The 23,655-nt window shown below is 39.2% G+C and overlaps 1 protein-coding gene across 2 annotated transcripts in view; it reads right to left on the bottom strand.

Moving 5' to 3' along the window:
• MICU3 (mitochondrial calcium uptake family member 3) overlaps positions 1-23,335 on the bottom strand; it is a 93,292-nt gene extending 69,957 nt beyond the window's left edge. For both annotated transcript variants that reach the window (XM_028852366.2, XM_028852369.2), the window contains exon 1: positions 22,507-23,335. In XM_028852366.2, the coding sequence (XP_028708199.2) occupies positions 22,507-22,887 (381 nt within the window). In that variant the 5' untranslated portion in view covers positions 22,888-23,335. The remainder of the gene's footprint in view (positions 1-22,506) is intronic.
• Between the last annotated feature and the right edge of the window lie 320 nt (positions 23,336-23,655).

The raw sequence follows: 23,655 nt of genomic DNA, 5'->3' as shown, positions 1-23,655 counted from the left end.
AAAGTACTTTCACATACATCATCTCATTATTTAATTGAAAGGTAATATAAATGAAAGTCTTTCTCTCTAGAGGCAGTATAGCATAGTGGTTCAGTGTGTAGACCTCCTCTTTTCCTGCCTATTCAAAGACTTTGGTTCAGCAATACTACCCTGGCCCTGCCAACCTATTTTTTCCTCTTCCACTGTATACTTCTCTTCAGCTTACACACGTTCCTATTCCTCCCACCTTAGAAAGTACCATGTCCCACGTCTCTATTTAGCTACCTTTTTGTTCTCCTCCCAGCCATTTTTCTCCTTCCCTTTACAGCAAGGCTACTGGAGAGTGTTGTTTACATTTCCTCTCATTCTTTTTTTATCTTACTCCAGCAAGGCTCTCTCCTCTACCATGCCACCAAAACTGCTTGTCAAGGTCATCAATGACCTCCTTGTTGCTAAATCCAAAGGTCACTTCTCAGTTTTCATCTTATAGCATTTGACACAGTTGGTGGCTCCTTTCCCCTTGAAATAATTTATTTTCTGTTTCTAAGATTTCACTCTCTTGCTTTTCCCCCTATCCCTCCGGGTATTCCTTTTTGGTATTTTTGCTGGTACTTCCCAACTACATACTGCCCTAGGGCCCATCCTTGGACCTCCTTTCCTCTTTTAAATCTACAATTACCCACTTGATGATCTCATCTAGCCTTCAAATATTATAAATATGCTGAGAAACACAAAATTTATCTCCTGCATTCCACAATATAAATTCCATGAATGTAGCAATTTTTTGTTTACTTGGTACACTTTAGTTTCCCCAGTCCTACAAAAGTTTTTAGCTTCTAGCAGGCTCTCAAATATTTGCTGAATAAATGAATGAGTGAAAGTGGGTGTAAAGCTTACTATAATTGTTAAATTGTGATTCCTTTAAAAATTAAAATATAAAAAAATTAAAACATAATATTAAAAAACCAATAGCTATGTGGTACTAATTCTGCAGTCGACTTCAGAAAAATATGAGGTGGGGAGGGCCATGTGATAAAACATGTTCAATGAACTGTCTTTTTTGGAATAAAAAATTTTCTGATACTCATTTTTCCTCAAGTTTCAGATGTATATAAACAAGTCTTTGTTATGTGTAACCAATTGAAGACCAGAAACAGGATGTATGACTTTCAAACTACTAGAGGGAGAAAAATAAGAAGAAACAGGACCATTCTAATGCCAGGTGATAAAGAAGTAACACATGCTCATAATAATACAGCAAAAATAAATGCAAACATGTTCTCAATCACAACAAATAGGACACGTTTAAACTCCCCCAATGAAAAAGAGCAATCACCAAAAAGATATTACACACATGAACTAAACAGCTTAAAATTACATAATGCAAAAACTGTTAGAGAATGGCAATGAAAATTTATCAATTCACAATCATGGCTGAGACTTGAATAGATCTCAACTAGAAATGGACAGATCAAATAGAGAAGCCAAGTAAGAAAAACGATCTGAGTAACAGAATAAGGTGCTTGTTAATTTTGTTTTTAATAAACAGGAACTACATAAACTGATCATTGATCAATCTTCACAAAAATATCAATAAAAATGTTAATTACATCAGTGTAATGAAATATTAATAAAGTAGTATATTTTACAGTCGTGAAAAGTAAATTAACTACAAGTACGTGTCAATATGTATAAATTTCCTAAATATAATATTAAATAAAATAAATACATTATAGAAGGACATATTATTTTTAAAATTTACAAAAATATGTATATATTGTTCAGGGATACAGCACTTGTAAGAAAACTGCTTATTACTTATTAAATGTAGAAGTAAATCTTAGTGTACCATTCTGAAAGATAATTTTAAGTTTCTATTAACATTTAATAGCTATAGACCCAGTAATTTAATATTTGCAGGTACTTAAGATCCTTGGATAGTCATTGCAGCATGTTTCCAATAGTGAAAAATTGAAACAATCAAACTTTCCAGCAGCAGGACAATGGTCAAATAAATTATGGCACACCCATGGAATAGCTGGTGACTATGAAAAGGGGTATGGTAGATCTAGAGGTACTACCATAGAAACAGTCACAAGATGCACACTAGGGTGAAAAAAACAGGTTGTAGAAAAATGGGTAAAAAAACAAAAGTTCACATTTTATAGGAATATATGTATGTAAAGATGTAGATAAATTTTGGAATGGAGTACTATTTTTTAAAAGGCAAACAGAACATATATTATTAGTGCAACTGTACAAAAGAGTTAACTTAATCTACAAGGGCCTTCAACAGGGTCACACAGGCAGCAAATGGATCTGGGACCAGAACTTGAGTACTGCAACACACAACCCAGTGTTTTTTCACATTACACAGCTTGGTATACTGGAATGAAAGTATACGGGTTTTGCAATCCTTCCGGCCTATGTTCAAATGCCAGCTTCATTCCTTCCTAGTTAGGTAACCTTGGGAAAAATAATTTAATTTCTGCAAACTTTAGCATTTTCAACTATAAAATGGACAAATAAATACTAAGCCCACAGACTGTAAAGATTAAATGAAAACTACATGCAAATACTGCCTCTTCCCTTGGCCCACAGAATCGAGAGAATCTGCCTCTTGATGTACTATTAACTAGCTAGGTCCAGAAATAGTGTTTGGCTCCTCAACTTCAGGCCCAAAGTTTATAAATATCTAGAACCTCTGTAGCACTACGAGTTAGATATTCTCCAAACACGTGAGAGGAGATAAAACTATTCCAACTGCCTGGCTGCTTCTTGTGGGTCTCACTGCCTCATGCTCTACCACCCTTCCCTCAGTCTTCGTGGTTCAGTGTCCCAGGATATAACGGAACACTAGGCATAAATGGGTTAAAATTTTTACTTAAAGAGTCTTGTTTAGAAATTTAGTCTCATCACCTAAAAGTCTGAAATGTTCCCAGTCTGAAATATTCAGTTACCTATGAAAGAAGAGAAAACGACTGACGTTCAAAGAAATTGAGTTAAGTTATCTATCCCCGAAATACAGAACTGTGTACTGTTTATTTGCATGGATCCATAATAAGCTCATAAATTTCCAGCACATTACGGAGTATACGCACCTAGACCAGGTTCAAAGACATAGGTTGGGTGCACTGTTCACGTCTAAAAATCTCAGCACTTTGGGAGGCTGGGGTGGGAGGATCACTTGAGTCCAGGAGTTTGAGACCAGCCTGGGCAACACAGTGGCAACCTGTCTCTACAATTTTTTAAAACATATATTGCCTGGGTGTGGTGATGTATGCAGTAGTGCCAACTACTCAGGAAGCAGAGGCAAGAGGATATCTTGAGCTCAGGAGGTTGGGGCTGCAGTGAGGGGTGATCACACCACCATACTCCAGCCTGAATGACAGAGTAAGACCCTGTGTCAATAAAACAAAATGAAATACATAAGTGGTAGTTGTGGAGAAGATTCTATTCAAAATTTCATCTTGAATTGTAGCTCCTATAATTCCCAAGTTTCATGAGAGGGACCCAATGGTAGGTAACTGAATCATGAGGGTGGGTCTTTCCGATGCTGTTCTTGTGATAGCGAATAAGTCACACAAGATCTGATGGTTTTATAAAGCGGAGTTCCCCCGCACATGCTCTCTTTCCTGCCTCTATGTATGATGTGACTTTGCTACTTCTTTGCCTTCTTTAAGGCCATTGAATTTCTATTTCATTTTTCTGTTGTGTTTCCTTTTTCTTATTAATTTGTAGATCTACGCATTTAGGATATGTAGTCCTTGTGAGGGCTATGTACTATAAATATCTTCTTCCATTCCAGGACTTCTTTTTATTTTATTAAATATTTTAAATGAAGTAAATATAGTAATATTTTCCATTCTAGGTTTTGTTTTTTATTTTGTTTCAAACACCAAAACATACATATTCCTCTAAATATCTCAAAGTTTTACTTATCACATGTAGGATTCTAATCCACCTGGATAATTATGACATGAAGCAGGGATTTTGGTTTCCCCCATTAAACACTTTAACTCATCATGCCTCACTGTCTTGTGTATCAGTTGTTCACTATTTGAAATCCACTTCACTGTAACTTCTTTTAAAATAATAATTATTGTTGCTATATACAATCAATGGTTAATAACTGCTCTCATCTTTACTTCTTTCTTTGTTCTCCATTGCTTCTTGAATTTCACCCCTTTTTATGTTAATTCATTTCATTTCTTCCTGATACTCACTCTTCAATGGTTCTTTCAATGATGATCTGATACTGGTAAACTCTCAGTCTCTTATGAAAATAAATTTATTTTGTTCTCATTCCTAAATAACTTTCCGAGGTATAGAAGTCTAAGTGGCAATTATTTTCTCCCACTTTTGAAGATATAGCCCACTGTCCTCTGGCTTCTGTCTGTTGCAGTGCATTAGTCTATATATAATCAGGCCAACTACAGTCCCTTTGTAGGAAGTCTGTCTCTTTTTATCTTTGATTTTACAGTTTCACTTCGATGTGACTAAATATTTTTATTTATCCTGCTAAGGACTTATGAATCTGAAGATTAATGTCTTTGTGCCTTTCTGGGAACTTTTCAACCATTCTCTCTTGGGATACTGCCTTTCTCATTCTCTCTCCTCCTCATCTGTAACCCCTAATAGATGAATTTTAGACTGTCTCAGTCTATTTTCCACATTTTAAAAGTATTTCATAATATTTGACATATCTTCATTTCTGTGTTACATTCTGTGCAGTTTCTTCAAAATTATCTTTCAGATTATTAACTGCTGCTATAGTTCTTATATGCTGTCTAGCCTACTTGGCTTCCAATGGCTATATTTACATTTCTAGAAGTTCTATTTTAATCTTTATAGCAATCTGCTTTTTCATGCTAATTTTTAATTGTATCTTCAATCACTTTGCATATACTTAATTTACAGACCCAACCAAATTATCCGATTATCCAGATGTTAGGAATCCAATCATTGAGTTTACTGACTCTTGATCACAGAACTTCATATATTTTGTACTTTGGATTACGAGCTCATTCTCATCTAGATTTTATCCATAGGAATCACATATGGCCAGTGTTAAGGGCTTTTCCTTCCAAAGAAGTTCTGCATTTCTTTCTGCCAGCTATGCCTGCTCCTTCTCTGCTTGGGTAATGTAAGTTCTAACTCTGAACCTATATGAGGTGGTATGGAGCCATGTGTATACATTCTCAGGAGACTCTTCTTTCCTATTCTGAGCGCAGGAGGAAATTTGCAGGTTTCATGTCATCAACTTATACCAGACATAACATTTTTCCTTCTCCATCCTTTTGATGAGAATTCTGGCTTTCAGTAGGTGGCATCTCACTTCCAACTTCCCAAGGTCTAGTTTCCTGTCTCCACATGAGCACTAAAGTCCAAGAGCCTAGAATTCCATGAATCATGACCCCTCTCCTCCCCCAAGTAAGTCACAGTTCACACACCATTGTAGTTATTAGTTCCTTCTTTATTTCTGTCCCTGGCAATTTCCCTCAATTTCTTATAAGTACAGTGTGGTATTTAGTTATATTTAAAAGATTTTTATGACTGGTTCTGTATTAACAAAACCAAAAGGATAAACCATTTATTTTATCAGATAGGTATTTGTAAACGCTTAAACCATGTTTTTCCTCTGCTCTCAGACCAACACAATCATCACAGAAGACTTCTGTGACCAAATGTGAGGTGGGAGGAGGTTCTCCCCATCACCAAGCAATCAATCAGTTCTGCAGCAGCCACCAACTGGGTGTCCTCCAATCAATTCTGACACTGTACCTGGAGATAGTGCTAGATCCCACAGGTTAAGGGCTCAGTTCCCAAGACTGCCCTCTTCAGTGAAATTTACAAGTCCTGGCCTCCAGAACTTCTGACTGGCTTCAAGATGGGGTTCACGTGATCCCTCTTTGGATTCAAATAATTTGCTAAAGCAGCTCACAGAACTCAGGGAAACACTTATTTACATTTATGGATTTATTATAAAGGATACTGCAAAGCATAAATATGAAGAGATGCTATGGTTTGGTTGTGTCCCCACCGAAATCTCATCTTGCATTGTAGCTACCATAATTCCCATGTGTCACAGGAAGGACCCAATGGGAGGTAACTGAATCATGGGGGCAGGTCTTTCCTGTGCTGTTCTCATGACAATGACTAAGTCTCACGAGATCTGATGGTTTTATAAAGAGGAGTCCCCCTGTACTTGCCCTCTTGCCTGCCTCCATGTAAGATGTGACTTTGCTTCTCCTTTGCCTTCTGCCATGATTGTGGAACTGTGACTCCATCAAACCTCTTTCCTTTATAAATTACCCAGTCTCGGTTATGTCTTCATTAGCAGCAGAGAACAGACTAATACATATGTGTAGGATAGAGTATGGGGAAAGGGGCAAGCAGCTTCCCTGCTATCCTGGGTATGCCACCCTCCAGGAACCTCAACATGTTCAGCTATCTGGAAACTCCCAAACTCTGCCCTCTTGGATCTTTTTATCAGGACTTCACTGGTGACTTCTTATGAGGTCTTTTTATGGGGACTTCATAGGCATGACTGAAACATGGACAACCATGTTGAAATGTGACTGGATAAAAAAGGTATGATCTAAACCCAGCAGACCTGTCTGTTCAGATTCTTCTTGACCTCTCTGTGCAGCATTCCTTCCTCCAAAGTATGGGGCAGGATGCTCCCTGTAATGAGAGTCTTATGATCCTCAATCAGATTAGAGTCCTGCTGTGGGAAGGTGAAAGGAAGGCAGGAGAAAGTCAGAGAGAGAGTTTGTTTACTGTAACAAGGACTATGGTAGTTATGAGCCAGGAACTGTGGACAAAAACTTATGTTATCTATCTATCTTATAACATCAAAGTATCCCATAATTTATTTTTGAGCATTTTCATTTCGTTTAAAAGCCACTTTCTCAATACAATAGGCTTCATCTAACAAAGACTAGCAGATATCTCCCATTATTCATTCTCCAATTTTCCGTTAAAAAAAAAAAAAGAGCCCTGCTTTTTAGCCAGACATATGAAATAAAGGTTACCTTTTTCAGGCTGTGTTGCAGTTAGACAGGGCCATTTGACCAAGTTTTGGCCAGTGAAGTACAGACAAAATTGTTTTTTGAGAATTTCTGGAGGACCGATTAAAAGGTGTTCCCTTAGCTCCAGGAGCACAAGTAAGGAATGGCAGCATCATGATTTTTATTCAGGTCTCCTGACCCACCCCAAGCACAGATAAAATTGTTTTTTGAGAATTTCTGGAAGGCCACTTAAAAGGTGTTCCCTTAGCTCCAGGAGCATAGGTAAGGAATGGCAGCATCACGATTTTCATTCAGGTCTTCTGACCCACCCCAAGCCAACTGCTCTTTATTACACCAGCTTTCACTTATTTCAGCCTATGTTATTTCCTTAATCATTGTAATCTCTGAGACTCAAGCTGCTGTAGAGGGCAATTGTAAGTAGAAATAGGCAAGGAGGTCACTGTAAAGTGAGGACATGTGGAAAGGGAAAAGGAGGAAGATCTATATTTTCCCAAGCATAAGCGAAACAACTACATGACGATCCACACTGCTTTTGGACTAGGATGTAGTACTGTGAATCAGTCAATCAACATACCACAATGTTTTCACCAATTTTTCTAGGTTACATTCCTCTGATCCCTCTGTCTCCCAGTGCTTTGCTTTTCAAAAAAAAAAAAAAATTTAAAATTCCTAGGGAATTCTAGGGAGCTACTCTGCTCTCCTAAAATTAAGAAAACACTGCTGAAGAAGATACTTGAATTACAGAGTACCATCTAAGAATGCTACTTTCTCTGTAGATCCTAGAGGCTGCTTCCTGAGTAAAACCTATCACCAAAATATATGAGATATGTTTTCATGACTTCTGTATTAGCTTGTAATCAAACAATACCCTCCTGAGTAACTTCTGCTCTTATGTATCTGACATTCAGATAATGAACTTTCAGGTTCATATCCTTCCCATTTTGACCACTCTACCGAACATCAACGTTCAACCCAATCTACAGCTTTAACCATGTTTCAAATTCTGCTGTGTGAGAGGTGTGGGTACAGGAACAAAGACACAAATTGTTGTTCTCCTATCACTTGCTAGCAAAAGGCAAGAACCTTAAGTGTGCCTTCTTGCCTAAGGTTTTAGAAATATTTACAACTACTATAATTCAGAAGAACTTCAGGATTTTAATTATTTGGTGACATATATGTGGGCTATTTTTCATAGTTCACTACTTAATGCACATTAGAACCCAATATTTGTTCTTATAACTCACAAAATTTAGAATATTGAATCAAAGTATGAAATATATATTTTACCTTTCTCTCCAAATAGGATGTCTTGACTTTGATTTGTTAAGTCCATATTATAAAAGACTTCAATCAAAACTCTTACCTGACTTTTATGAAGATCAACAAAGCTGGCAGGTAGAGAGAACCAGACAGACATATTTGATAGCACATCTGCACAGTACTGGACCAAAAGGTTACTAAATGTATTCTTTAGTATGAGAACATAAAATCCTAATGTGACCCATTTATTTGGATAGAAAGCAGTCTGGAGGAGGTCATGTGACAACAAAGATTGAGTCCAGAAAGGAAATAATGTTTAAATCACACTGATCTTCATTCACCCCAAGCCCTGGTCCAAAACCTGCCTATCACTGTCCTTATGACTATATTTTTAAGCTTCATGGTAGTAATGTCTCAAAACCTTTCTCAATCTCCTGGGGACAATGTACGTATATGGACAATTACAAGTAACCTCTCATTGTCAGATTAGTAAGAATAATTTTAAAGCAGTTGAAAGAGGTTTAGATGATATTATTTTAAAATAACTAATTTTAATAGGTTGGAGCTAGCTTAAACTGTACCTAAATTATAAGGACCTTGGACCTTTCTGATCCGATGTGAAGCCAGTTAGAAAAATTCACTTTGAATTGCTACAAGCAGTTTAAACCATCTATTACATCCTTTTGAGGAAAAGGGACAAACCAAATATCTCACCTAGTCAATACTTACAGTGTCAATTGGACAGATACCATCCTTATCAGACAGGAAAAAAGGATTGTTTCGAAATTCTTATATATACACTTCCTGTACTCTAAATTCTAGAGATAGAGTTTGAGTATTAAAACGGTTAAAAGACAATTAATTAGTAAATAGGAAAAAAAGCAGAAAATACAGATTCTACTTTTCTAGTTTAGAAAAATAACTTTAATGAGCAAAAACACTACTACGCTATGGTAGCACTACTATGCTAACCAATTAAACAATTCAGCACTAAAGTTCCATATTTTACTTAGATTACATAATATATTAATACATCAGAGAATAAAGAGGTAAGGACTTACTTAAAGAAGAAAGGGAAGAAAATAATAAATCTAGAAAATCCTGTTTAGTCTAAACACAAATGACTAGGCATATTTTTTAATGCTAGATAATGCCATAAATTGAGATGGTTTGATTTTTTAAACACATTTTTTCTTTATCACAAGACTGTTTATATAAAATAAAGTTACATTCTCAGTGTTTGGCACAACAATTACAGGAGAGCAGTGAGATCTAATATTATCCAGTTAAACTTGTCTATCAAGTTTAAACAAAAATAACAAAATCTGTATTGTATTATAAGTTTGGTGCATTTGCTGTGTAAGTTAAATATTGCATCATGAGTTAAAAAAAAAGTACTAATTAGATCAGATTACTAAGGTTTACACAAATCAAAAAAGAGATAACATCAACAACTTATAAATCAAAACAGTAAAACTTGTGACCAGGTAAAAACTGCATTTCATGAGCAAGTTAAAAACCACTTTGTTAAAAAGCTCATACTGAGACTTGCAGTTACAAAAAATGAACAAATGTAAAGATTTCATGGTTTTCTAGTTTTTTTTGCAATGGCTAAGTCAATCCTCCACTTCCCCCAAACGTCTATCATAGTTACTCCGCATATTTCTGTATCTTGCTCTGAGAAGATGACATCACCTCCTATTTCACAGAGAATATAGAAGCCGTCAGGCAAGAACACCTTCAACTACTTACCACTAAGCATATATACAGTGTCCTTGCATCCCATCCTCCTGTCACAATGGAAACAGCATCCCTCCGATTATCTAAGATTAAACTCTTTCCTTGTGCTTTAATTTTTATCTCCTACTCCCACCTGGGTCCTTATCAAATCAATTATTCTCTCTTTCCTTTAAATTTAATCTTCTTTTTTCTATCAGCATTTAAACACAATCGAGGGTCTTCCATCTTAAAAAAAAAAAAAAAAAAAAAAAAAATTCCATGTCCCTCAGGCTACTATCCTCTCTCTTCTTCAGAGCCAAATTATTGATATGGCTGTCAACACCTCACTTTGTCCACGTTACCTTTTCTTCACGTTTACTCAGCTTATCCAACTGTAATCTGATTTTCACCTCTAATGTCCTCACAAAATCACCCATGACTCCCTTGTTGCTAAATCCAATGCACACTTTCTATTTCTATCTCAGCCGACCTCCTTGGGTAGCTTTCAGTATAACTCACTGCTTCCTTTCTGAAAGTACAGTACTATCTTTTTTCGACTTCCTAGGCCCCCCTGACTTTTTTTTTTTTTTTTTTTTTTTTTTTTTTTTTTTTTTTTTTACCTGTCTGGACTCAACTTTTCAGCTTTTGCAGACTTTCTTTTCTCTGCCAGTACTTTAAGTCATGGATGCTCACCAGAGTTCTCTCCTTAGATGCTTTTCTCTTCTCATTCTACATATTCTGAACAATGTCATCCACTCTTAGATTTTAATACGTGATGATTCCCAAATCTATTTCTATAGTAAGGGTTTCTCTCCTGAGCTTTTGACCTATGCATCCAAATGGAAATTTACCTTCAGCTGTTCAAAAGACACCTTGATCTATTGTACAAGTTACAAACTTATCATCCATGCCCATCATTCCCAACCTGTTTTTTCTACTGAGGGCCTAGTCTCAGTGAATTGCAGCAAATCCACCCAGTTGCCCAAGACAAAAACTTATTGAATAACACCCTTGATTCTTCCATTTCCCTGACCCTAAAACCCTAGAATTTTCCATTTATTATTTTCAGACAGAGGTTGGTCGCTGGTAATTGATATCACAGAAAGTTAACCTGCAGATACAGTAGGACTACCACATATAATTTTACATATGCCACTATCTAAAAATAAGAAAAACCTTAAAGCATTTGACAAGCCACTAATACTGAAGTCTAAGGATGCCTCTAAAGAAAGTGAATTTTTTTTTCTCATATGTTTATGGGGAAGAAAATAAAAACATATAATCTCTGCATTTGCTATTTCATGAAACTGTAATTAGTTACTAAATTCACCATTACCGCTAAAGCTACTATGACTCAGTATCCAATCATTAATCCTCATAGGTAACACAAGGTAACAGACATCTATTATTTTCCCCTTCTGCTAGAGTATTTAGATGATCTTCTGACCTCCATAAAGTCCAACGCAAATCTACATGAATGAAATGATTTTGTAAAAGCAAGATTTCGAAAGAACTGTGGTAATTAGAAAAACTGTAATTTATTTCTGGATTTTTAATTAATTCGGTCATTAAATAAGGATTTATTAAAATCTTTTTAGATACAAGACTTATCCGTTATAGCATGGGTAACGAAAAAAATCTTCCGCAAAACACTGAAAAATGCACGTTATGCACATGTACCCTAGAACTTAAAGTATAATAATTAAAAAAAAAAAAAACACTGAAAAAGTTTAAGGTTAAAAATACAATAATGGGGCCAGGCACGGTGGCTCACGCCTGTAATCCCAACACTTTGGGAGGCCGAGGCAGGCGGATCACCTGAGGTCAGGAGTTCGAGACCAGCCTGACCAACATGGAAAAAACCCGTCTCTACTAAAAATACAAAAAATAGCTGGGTGTGCTGGTGCATGCCTGTAATCGCAGCTACTCAGGAGGCTGAGGCAAGAGATGCAGTGAGCTGAGATAGCACCATTGCACTCCAGCCTGGGCAACAACAGCGAAACTCCATCTAAAAAAAAAAAAGGAACAATGTAAGATGATGTATACCTTAATTAGCTTGATTTAATCACTCTACAATATATACACATATCAAAATATTACACTGTGCCATAAATATATAAAATTATTTTATAGGGTTAATGCCATTGTTTAATGATCTCAAATGTTTTCTTTAATCTTTGGGTAGAAAACAGCATTCATATCTCAAAAATTACTAGAGATAAATTACATATTCAGTCTGTAAGAGGGCAGCTACATATTACTTAGTAGTTATAAAATAGTCCTGCCCCAAATTATGTATGTATAACCCTATAAATAGGACTATATGTGAGAATCAATTAAGAAGTCACATTAAACCCAAATATTTAATAGAACTGAAAAGTAATCTCTACTCAAATCATTGTACGTGAATCTATTAGATGGTCAGGCCATTATAAGGCATCCAGACTCTCGTGGACTTGTGACAAGGTGATTAAAGAAACTAAGAGAGGGGATCAGCTATTTAGCTTCTCATACAACAATGCTATTCCACATAGAATTAGCTTACCTTCAATTTCATGTGTATGTAACTTCCCTTACTATAAAAAACTGGGACTTTTCTCCATTTACAGGTATATACATATACTGCAGGTTCAGTTCCACACCACCACAATAAAGCAAATATTGCAGTAAAGTGAGCCACATAAATGTTTTGGTTTCCCAGGGCAAATAAAAGTTGTGTTTATGCTACAATTAGCCTATTAAGCATGTAACAGCATTATGTCTACAACAGTACATATCTTAATTTAAAAATACTTTATTGCTAGAAAAGTGCTAATGATTATCTGAGCCTTCAGCAAATCAAAATTTTTTGACACTGAAGGGTCTTGCCTTGATGTTGATGGCTACTAACTGATCAGAATGGTGGTTGCTGAAATTTGAGGTGGCTGTGTCAATTTCTTATTTATATATTTTCATTTTTATTTATTTATTTATTTTGAGACAGAGTCTCACTCTGTCACCCAGGCTGGAGTGCAGTGGCGCAATCTCAGCTCACAGCAAGCTCCGCCTCCCATGTTCACGCCATTCTCCTGCCTCAGCCTCCCGAGTAGCTGGGACTACAGGCACCCACCACCACCCCTGGCTAATTTTTTGTATTTTTAGTAGAGACAGGGTTTCACCATGTTAGCCAGGATGGTCTCCATCTCTTGACCTTGTGATCTGCCTGCCTCAGCCTCCCAAAGTACTGGGATAAGACAACAATGAAGTCTGCCACATCGACAGACTCTTCCTTTCACAAAAAAAAGATTTCTCTGTAGCAGGTGTAGAACTTCTCCAAAACTGGAGTCCATCCTCTCAAACCTTGTGTATTAGTATGTTCTCATGCTGCTAATAAACACATACCTGAGAGTGAGTAATTTATAAAGGAAAGTGGTTTAATTGACTAACAGTTGCACATGGCTGGGGAGGTCTCACAGTCATGTCAGAAGGCGAATGAGGAGCAAAGTCACGTCTTACATGGCAGCAGTCAAGAGAGCATGTGCAGAGGAACTCTCCTTTATAAAACCAGCAGATCTTGTGAGACTTATTCACCATCATGACAACAGCATGGGAAAAACCTGCCCCCCGCCATGATTCAATTATCTCCCACCGGGTCCCTCCCATGACACGTGGGGATTATTACAATTCAAGGTGAGATGTGGGTGGGACACAGAGCCAAACCACATTATTGCACCTCTGGGACCTCTCAAATCACATTTCAAAACTGATTATGCCTTCCAACAGTCCCCCGAAGTCTTAACTCATTTTAGCATTAACTCAAAAGTCCACAGTCCAAAATCTCATCTGAGTCAAGGCAAGTCCTTTCTGCCTATGAGCCTATAAAATCAAAACCAAGTTCGTTACTTCCTAGATACAATGGGGCTACAGACATTGGGTAAATACACCATTCCAAATGGGAGAAACTGGACAAAACAAAGGGGCTACAGGCCCATGCCAGTCTAAAATCCAACAGGGCAGTCAAATCTTAAAGCTCCAAAATGATCTCCTTTGACTTCATGTCTCACATCCAGGTCACGCTGATCCAAGAGGTACGCTCCCACAGCCTTGGGCAGTTCTGCCCCTGTGGCTTTGCAGGGTACAGCCCCACTCCCGGCTGCTTTCATGGGCTGGTGGTGAGTGTCTGTGACTTTTCCAGGTGCATGGTGCAAGCTATCAGTGGATTTACCATTCTGGGGTCTGGAGGATGGTGGCCCTCTTGTCACAGCTCCACTAGGCAGTGCCCCAGTGGGAACTCCATGTGTGGGCTCTGACCCCACATTTCACTGCTGCACTACCCTAGCAGAGGTTCTCCATGAGGGCTCTGTCCTTGCAGCAGACTTCCACCTGGACATCCAGGCGTTTCCATACATCCTCTGAAGTCCAGGCAGAGGTTCCCAAACCTCAATTCTTACTTCTATGCACCCAAAGGTCCAACACCACATGGAAGCCTCCAAGGCTTGGGGTTTGCACCTTCTGAAGCAATGGCCTGAACTATACATTGGCCCATTTTAGCCATGGCTGGGACACAGGGTACCAAGTTTCAGGAATGTACAAAGCAGCAAGGTCCTAGTCCCAGCCCATAGAACCATTTTTTCTTCCTAGGCTTCCAGGCCTGTGATGGGTGGGGATGCTGTGAAGATCTCTGACCTTGCCTAGAGACATTCTATCCATTGTCTTGGCCATTAACATTTGGTTCCTTACTTATGCAAATTTCTGCAGTTGGCTTGAATTTCTCCAGAGAAAATGGGTTTTTCTTTTCTATCACATCATCAGGTTGCAAATTTTCTGAACTTTTATGCTCTGCTTCCCTTTTAAACATAAGTTCCAATTCTAAACCATATATTTGTGAATACATAAAACTGAATGCCTTTAACAGCACCCAAATCACATCCTGAACAATTTGCTGCTTAGAAATTTCTTCCAACAGATACCCTAAATTCTCTCTCTCAAGCTCAAAATTCCACAGATCTCTAGGGCAGGGACCAAATGCCACTAGTCTCTTTGCTAAAACATAGCAAGAGTCACCTTTGCTCCAGTTCCCAACAAGTTCCTCATCTCCATTAGAGATCACCTCACCCTGGACTTTACTGTCTACATCACTATCCAGGATTTTGGTCAAAGCCATTCAACAAATCTCTAGGAAGTTTCAAACTTTCCCATATTTTCCTGTTTTCTTCTAAGCTCTCCAAACTGTTCCAACCTCTGCCTATTACCCAGTTCCAAAGTCACTTCCACATTTTCAGGTATCTTTACAGCAGCACCCCACTCTTACCAGTACTCATTTATTCTATTGGTCTATTCTTACACTGCTAACAAAAACATACCCAAGAATGGGTAATTTATAAAGGAAAGATGTTTAATTGACTCACAGTTCCACATGGCTGGGGAGGCCTCACAATCATGGCAAAAGGTGAATGAGGAGCAAAGTCATGTCTTATATGGTGGTAGGCAAGACAGTACATGCAGAGGAACTCCCCTTTATAAAACATCAGATCTTGTGAGACTTATTCACTATCACAACAACCGCATAGGAAAAACCAGCCCCCATGGTTCAATTACCTCCACTGGGTCCCTCCCATGACATGTGGGGGTGATTATACTTCAAGGTAAGATTTGGGTGAGACACAGAGCCAAATTATATCACCTTGCCACTGCTCTATAACAAAGTTCACAGAATATTCCAAATCTTTGTTGTCATTTCAACAATTTTCACAGCATCTTCACCAGGATTAGACTACATCTCAAGAAACCATTTAATGTGCTCATTCACAGAGGCAAGTCCTCGTCTGTTAAAGTTTCAACATGAAATTGCAGCAATTCAGTCTTATCTTTAGGCTCCATTTCTAATTGCAGTTTTCTTGCTATTTCACCACCTCTGCAGCTACTTCTGTCACTGAAATCTTGAATACCTTGAGGTCATCCATGAAAGCTGGAATTAACTTTTCCAAACTCCTGCTAATGTTGATATTTTTACCTCCTCCCATGAATCACAAATGTTCTTAATGGCATCTAGAATGGTATATCCTTTCCAGAAAGTTTTCAATTCACTTTGCCCAGATCCATCAGAGGAATCACTATCTATGGCAGCCATAGCCTTATAAAATGTATTTCTTAAATAATAAGATGTAAAAGTCAAAATTAGTCCTTGATCCATGGAGTACAGAATGGATGCTGTGTTAGCAGGCATAAAAACATTCATCTCCTTGTAAATCTCCATCAGACCTCTTGGGTGACTCGGTACATTGTCAATGAGCAGTAATATTTTGAAATGAATGTTTTTTTCTAAGCAGTAGGTCTCAATAGTGAGTTTAAAATATTCAGTAAGCCATGCTACAAACAGATGTGTTGTCATCTAGGCTTTGCTGTTCCCCTTACATAACACAGGTAGAGTAGATTTAGCATAATTCTTAAGTGCCCTAGTGTTTTCAGAATGGTAAATGAGCACTGCCTTCAACTTCAAGTCACCAGCTGCATTAGACCTAACAAAAGGGCCAGCCTATCCTTTGAAGTTTTGAAGCCAGTAATTGACTTCTCTGTAACTATCAAAGTCCTAGATGGTATCTTCTTCCAATAAAAGGCTATTTCATCTCTATTGAAAATCCGTTGTTCAGTGTAACCACCTTCATCAATTATCCTAGCTAGATCTTCGGGATCACCTGCTACACCTTGTACATCACCATTTCCCACTTCACCTTGCACTTTTATGTTATGGAGACAGCTTCTTTCCTTAAACCTCCTGAACCAATCTCTGCTAACTTCCAACTTTTCTGCTACAGCTTCCTTACTTTTCTCAACTTTAAAAGAATTGATGATAGTTAAGGCCTTACTCTGGATTAAGCTCTGTCTTAAGGGAATGTTGTGGTTTGGTCTTCTATACAGACTACTAAAACTTGCTCCATCTCAGCAGTAAGGCTGTTTTGTCTTCTCATAATCTGTGTGTTCACAAAGAGCACTTTTAATTTCCTTCAAAAACTCTTCTGCTGCATTCACAACTTGGCTAACTCTTTGCACAAGAGACCTGTCTTTTGGCTTATGTGGTATTTCAACATGCCTTCCTCATTAAGCTTAATCCTTTGTAGCTTTTGATTTAAAGTGAGAGATGTGCAACTCTTCCTTCCACCTGAACACTTAGAGGCCATTCTAGGGTTAGTAACTGACCCAAATTCAGTATTTTTGTGACTCAGGGAACAAGGAGGCCCTAGGAGAGGGAAAGAGACTAGGGAACAGCTGGTCCATGGACTAAACCACACATAACATTTACTCTTTGCTGTCTTATATGGGTGTGGTTCATGATGCATGGTACAATTACAACAGCAAGGTCAAACATAACTGATCACAGATTACCATAATATACAATAGTAATGAAAAACTTTGAAATATTAAAAGAAATATCAAAATGTGACACAGGAACATTAAGTAAGCATATAATGTTGGAAAAATGGTGCCAACAGATTTGCTTAATTCAGTGTTGCCCCAAACCTTGAACTTGTAAAAAATGCAGTATCTGTGAAGCACAAGAAAATGAAGCACAACAAAACATATGCCTATATGCATCTGGCAAATTCTTCAATATTCTGGGTAAAAGCAAGCATATCCTCACATCTCAAGATATGCTGCCTTGAGAAAAGAGGCTGGAAAAGATATAAAGAAACATAATAATGTATGACTATTTGCGATTATTATAGATATGAAAGAGATACAAAATTTGTCTAACTAGTTTTCCACTCCAGAGTAATACTCAAATATGTTGCTTGAAGCTTCTTAAGGTGAACAAATCATAAAATAAGATCATGTCTTCTGTACAATTAAGTAAAACACTGAAGTATGTTAAGCAATCTAATCATTTTTTTATTCTGGGCCTGAAAAACAAGGCAGTTCTAGAACAAAAATTTTTCCCACTAATAAAAATAGTGCTTTAAGGCTAAAACTTTGAGGTTCTAATCAGAATCATCTCTTTATAATATATATAAAGGTCAAAACCATAGTTCACTAAAAAATTTGGCAACCCAAACTTGCACAATTAAAATAAATACAGTGCCACGTGACCTGATCTCCCAAAGCCTAGAATTTTGACCTTTACTGAAGTCATCCCAATTCAAATGCTAAAAATAACTGTTTTAGCTGAACAAAATATTAAACTCAATTCTCAGTGTATGTTCCATACAAATATTTAGCATGAGCTTATTTATTCAACAAATAGATATTGTGCCTATCAGGCTACGACGCTTACCAGGCAATGAAGATATAAAGGTGACAAAGATGAACACAGTGCCTCTCCTTAAGGGGCTAAGACAAGTAAAGAAGACAAACAATGACTAAATAATCACAAAAAAGTCATTATCTGAAAGTAGAGAGAGATATTTCAACAAATCTATGGAGTCAGGGAAGGCCTTCCGAGTTCAGAGCCAATGTCTTTGACATAAAAATCTTCAAAGGCTATCATATAAGAGAACCGTATTTCTGTAAATTACTGCTGGTCACTTCCATCAGTTAAATTATTCTGATAACACATACAGGTTAATTTACATGCCAGGCTTATGCTCAGCAGCATATTATACTTAAAAGAGATTTTATAAATCAGAAGTTCTTAGCTATAGTTTTAAACATCAAAATGAATCATTTCTATCACTTCAGGAAAATCAAAAATAATAAATGGGCTGGATGTAGTGGCTCACGACTGTATTCCCAGCACTTTGGGAAGCTCAGGCAGGCAGAACTTGAGGTCAGGAGTTTGAGACCAGCTTGGCTAACACAGTGAAACCCTGTCTCTACTAAAAATACAAAAAACTTAGCTGGTCACGGTGGCAGGCGCCTGTAATCCTAGCTACTCGGGAGGCTAAGGTGGAAGAACTGCTTCAACCTGGGAGGCAGAAGTTCCAGTGACCGAGATCACGCCACTGCACTCCAGCTTGGGCGATGGGGCGATGCTATGTCTCAAAATAATCATAATCATAATCATAATCATAATAAATGAAGTGGCAGCACAGGTTTAAAATAAAATTTCTTCTTCTTTTTTGAGACAAGTCATGCTCTGTCCCCTAGGCTGAAATGGTACGGTACAAAAATAGCCACAGCAGCCTTGAATTCCTGGGCTCACGTGATCCTCCTATCTCAGCCCCACTGAGTAGCTGGGACTACAGGCACATGCCACTAAAATAATATTTCTGAAAAATGGCAGACTGACCGCACGATTCTCTTCCAACATCTTCTTCCCCTAACCACATTAAATTCACAGTAAACGAGTATAAAAAGGTAAAAATACAAAAGAGCTAAGATAGAGAAAAGGAGGGGAAACTAAAACACTCAAGAGAATTTATAAAATTTTTACAAAATTGAAGAGATGGAGGAGTCATACTTGACTTAAGAGAACAGAGGCACTACCTGAGTTCTGCAGAGAAGACCAAATGGAAGTAAGGTATTAATATTTGCTATACAGAATCCCAAAACGGACAAGGCCTTGGGAACTATGGAGCTATGGAGTCAGAGTAAGTAGTGGGGCTAAAAGCAGAGGATGAGATAACAATACCTAAATATATCATTAGATACTCACCAACATACATGCTCTTACATATATGTGCACACGTGTCTGCTTCCAGAAGACTACTGCACCTCCCATCTCTCCTATTTTTTGTAGAAGTTCAACAGCATCAGAGAAAAAGAGCTATAAAATACTGACATTTCAATGCTACATTAATAAAATGCCCAGATCACCAAACGAAAGGACATGTTATGCACAGAGACCTTCTGAGAGGTTCTCAAGTAACAGACGGGTACCAACCACAAATATGTGAGGAAAACCTCCAAAATGAAAGCAAGAGCTTATAGAATCAAACAGAAATAAAAAGGAACCTGGAAGAAACAAAGCAATGCACAGAGAAGGCCAAACAAAGTTATAATTTATATCCTTAGAAGTCAAAACGAAGTTATAATTTATATCCTTAGAAGGCAAAACAAAGATATAATTTACATCCCTACAGCAAAAAGAGAAAATATAGCAGCCATGAAGCAAAATAGAATGCTATAACTCATGAACATCAGAGAACACAAAATCGTTCTTTGAATTTAAAAAGTAGAATAGCAGAAATAAAAAAAATTCAGTAGGAAGGTTGTAAGATAAAGTCCAGGATATCTCCTATAAAAACAAACAGACGAAAAGATTTTTAAAAAATGAAATATAAGAATGATTAGAATTAGATTAGGATCTGTCAGGAAATTTAACTTCAAACAAACAGCAGTTCCAGAAAGAGAGAATAGAAAGAGGGAGAAGAGAAAAATCATTAAAGAAATAATACAAGAAAATTACACAGAATTTTTTAGACATGGATTTCCATATGGAAAGGCCTCTTAAGAACCCAGCACAATCAATGAAAAAATATCCACACCGAAGCTCATTACTGTGAAAATTTCAAGTACCAGAGATAAAGAGAAGATCATAAAAGTTTTTGGAGAGGGAAATACAAAAGACACGACAATCAGAATGCAGGACTAGAGGCTAGGGAAGGGTAAGGCACAGGACTTTAGCATTATTTGACTTCTAAAACAATGAACAGAAATTTTCATAAACACTAAGCAATAATAACATAAGTGCACAAAAGTAGACAATAAACGAATAAAAAATATAGAGAGAGAGAGAAAGAGAGAAAGAGAGAGAGGGAGATTGAAAGAGAGAGAGAGAGATGGAGTTTCACTCTTGTCACCCAGGCTGGAGAACAGAGGTGTGATTTCGGCTCACTGCAACCTCCGCCTCCCAGGTTCAAGGGATTCTCCTGTCTCAGCCTCGCCAGTAGCTGAGATTACAAGCGCCCACCACCACGTGCCCGGTTGATTTTTGTATTTTTAGTAGAGATGAGGTTTCGCCATGTTAGCCAGGCTTGTCTCGAACTCCTGACCTCAGGTGATCCACCTGCCTCGACCTCCCAAAGTACTGGGATTACAGGCATGAGCCACCGCGCCCAGCCAAAAAATAAACGTATTGAACGTTCTTTAGTAGTACCATTGTTTTAAATATACTGTGTTAACTCATTTAACTCTCATAACACCCTAGGAGACTATTAGCCTCATTTCACAGGTGAGGAAACAGACATTGACAGGTCAAGTAATTTCTCCATAATGACACAAGTAGCAAGTGGTGGAGTCAAAGTTCTAGTTTTCCGAACGTGGTCTTTTTAAAAACTGTGCGATACCATCTCTCAACTGTAAAAGTAAAATTAATTTTAAGAAAGAAAAGAAAATACTACTTGAATTCCCTACCTTGCTGATCTGTTCCCAGCTCAACTATGGTTAATTAAAAGTTCTGTCATCACGAATAACGCTATGTTCCTTGCCAAGCCACAAAAGAGTATGTGTATGTGTGAAGGGGGTGGGGGTGGAGGTTTGAGGGTATTTCCTAGTATTTTGAATATTCATTTATAAAAGGACTTTACATTATGTGCTTGTGATCTGCTGATGGTCCATAAAGCAGATTCTGTAACCTAATTGTACTGACAACCTCCACCAAAGGAACGATGAACTTACATCAGATCACCACTGTGTATTACGAAAAGAACAAAGGCTATATAAATTGCATTAAAGTTAAAAACAGCATAGCTCCCTGTTTCCTAAATTATTTTCATCTACGCCTTTCACACTCTTCGAGTCTTGAAAGGAAAATCTCCCTAGACAATTTTCCTAATCATTTACATGACTATTAAATATACTGATGTGACAAAAAAAAATCACGCTCCTTTACTCACTGTTGCCTTTCACACACCTTTACCTTATATTATTAACTACATAATGACAGTTGAACATTTTTATGTGACTTTCTTCTGAAGGAGTTAGCGTCATTCACAGCCTCCTACATTTGCTATCCTATCCATTTTGTGTTTTATTGTACCTACTAATGGGATTCTGGCTTTAGTCGGGGAGGGAAAAAGAGAGAAATACATGTCTCTTTTTGAACAATTTTTTTTTTTATTTTCCAACCTGGTAACATCATCATTCCTTGGGTATAAGGAGGTTAGCATGCAGGTTTAGCATTTCCTTTCTTGGGACTAACAAATTCCCATATGCTAATGCAGTGGCTTTTGAGATCTCAGACCACTGCTTCGAACCTCATCCTAATGCAACAGACCTCCTGGGTCATTTGCTGTCGCCCTGCGCAATCTAGGTGTTCCTTTTCCCCACACCTACAACGGTCCACTTTTCGCCTGTCATGGCCTTCATTTCTGAATCTTTTTTTGTAAGGGGGGAGGGGTGTTGGTTTTGGGTTTGTAATGATACTTGGTAGCTGCAGCCACCTTTAAGGTCCTGATGCATCAGTGACAGCATGACCTGTCTTCCCAACACGTGGGTGACCGGATCCCAGGCTGTCCGGCCTAGGTGTCAGCCTCGCTCACGGGAAGTTCCCCACCCGCGGCCACAGCGCCCGCACCGTCCCCACAGTCTCCGGGGTCCTGCGCACCCGGCACGAAGGTCACAGCCCTCGCGAAGGTGTGACGCGCGCCCGCGCACTCACCGTCTCCTTGGCAGCCGCCACCGGGATGGGCAGCATCCCCCGGCCGCGGGGCGGGTCCTCGGGCTCCGCGACCGCGCTCTCCGAGGGCCGCCCGGTCGCCGTCGAGCCGGCCCTGGGGTCCCCGTATAGCTGGTAGCACACCAGGCCGACCAGCCCCCCGCCGGCCGCCGCCGCCACGCTCAGCTCCCCCCAGCGCCGCCGCCGCCTCCACGCCGCCTCCGCCACAGCCCTCTCCTCATCCTCCCGGGAGGAGAAGGTCCGGCCAGGAAGGCCCGGGGCCGCCCCCGCAGGCCGCCCCCACGGCCCAAGGAGGGGCTGGTGAGCGCAGAGTGGAGGCGGCAGCCGGGGTGGCGGCCACAGGAGCCTTCGCAGCGCAGCCATCGCTGTGACTGCCCACTTCAGAGCTGGGAGGGGGCGGAGAACGGACGGACGGGCGGGGGTGGAGGGGGGCGCCGAAGCCTCGCGAGAAGTCGGTTCCGCGAGCTTCGCGGCCGGCCGGGAGCTACACTTATACTCGCTCTGCCACGGGGACCCGCGACGCCACCGTCAGCGCAGGGGACTCCAGGCTCGGCCCGGGGAGAGCCTAGAAGAGGCGGCGGATCCTGGCTCTGCTCCCCGGCCCCGAACCCCCAGCCCAACCACGCAGTCATAAATTACCGCGCCGGCCCCGGCGACACCTGGCTACGTGGCAGCGCGACACCTCGGGCACAGCCGAGTCAGCGGAACTGAGGCGTGACAGATTGCGGGGCTGCCGGGCGCCCCAGGCTGTCTGGGGCCCGCGCCGCTGCTACGGGCGGGGTGGGTCTCCGAGCGGGGGTCAGCGCCCGTCTGGGACGCTCACATCTCCTAACGGTCTCCTGATCTCCAGACTCAAGGTCGTGAACGATTTGCAATTGTATCTTCACATATATGACAAAAATGAGGTATAAGCATTTGGCTCAAGTCATAACGATTGCAAATTAAGGCAAACACTTTGACGACTCAAGGGCAGCTTCCGGACTTTTGATGGGAGAAGGCTGATGCTGTTTTTTAGAAGCCATTAGCACACCCGAGGTCACTTAATTCAACAAATCGGAACTGTCTTGTGTCTATAAAACGAAGGATTTAAAAACTTCTGTGAATAAGATAAAACCTTGAATGATACCCTGA

Source organism: Macaca mulatta, chromosome 8 (genome assembly GCF_049350105.2).
Source record: "Macaca mulatta isolate MMU2019108-1 chromosome 8, T2T-MMU8v2.0, whole genome shotgun sequence".
Classification (NCBI taxonomy): Eukaryota; Metazoa; Chordata; class Mammalia; order Primates; family Cercopithecidae; genus Macaca; species Macaca mulatta.
The sequence above is the reverse complement of the archived record's forward strand: the minus strand, read 5'-3'. Positions and strand labels throughout refer to the sequence as shown.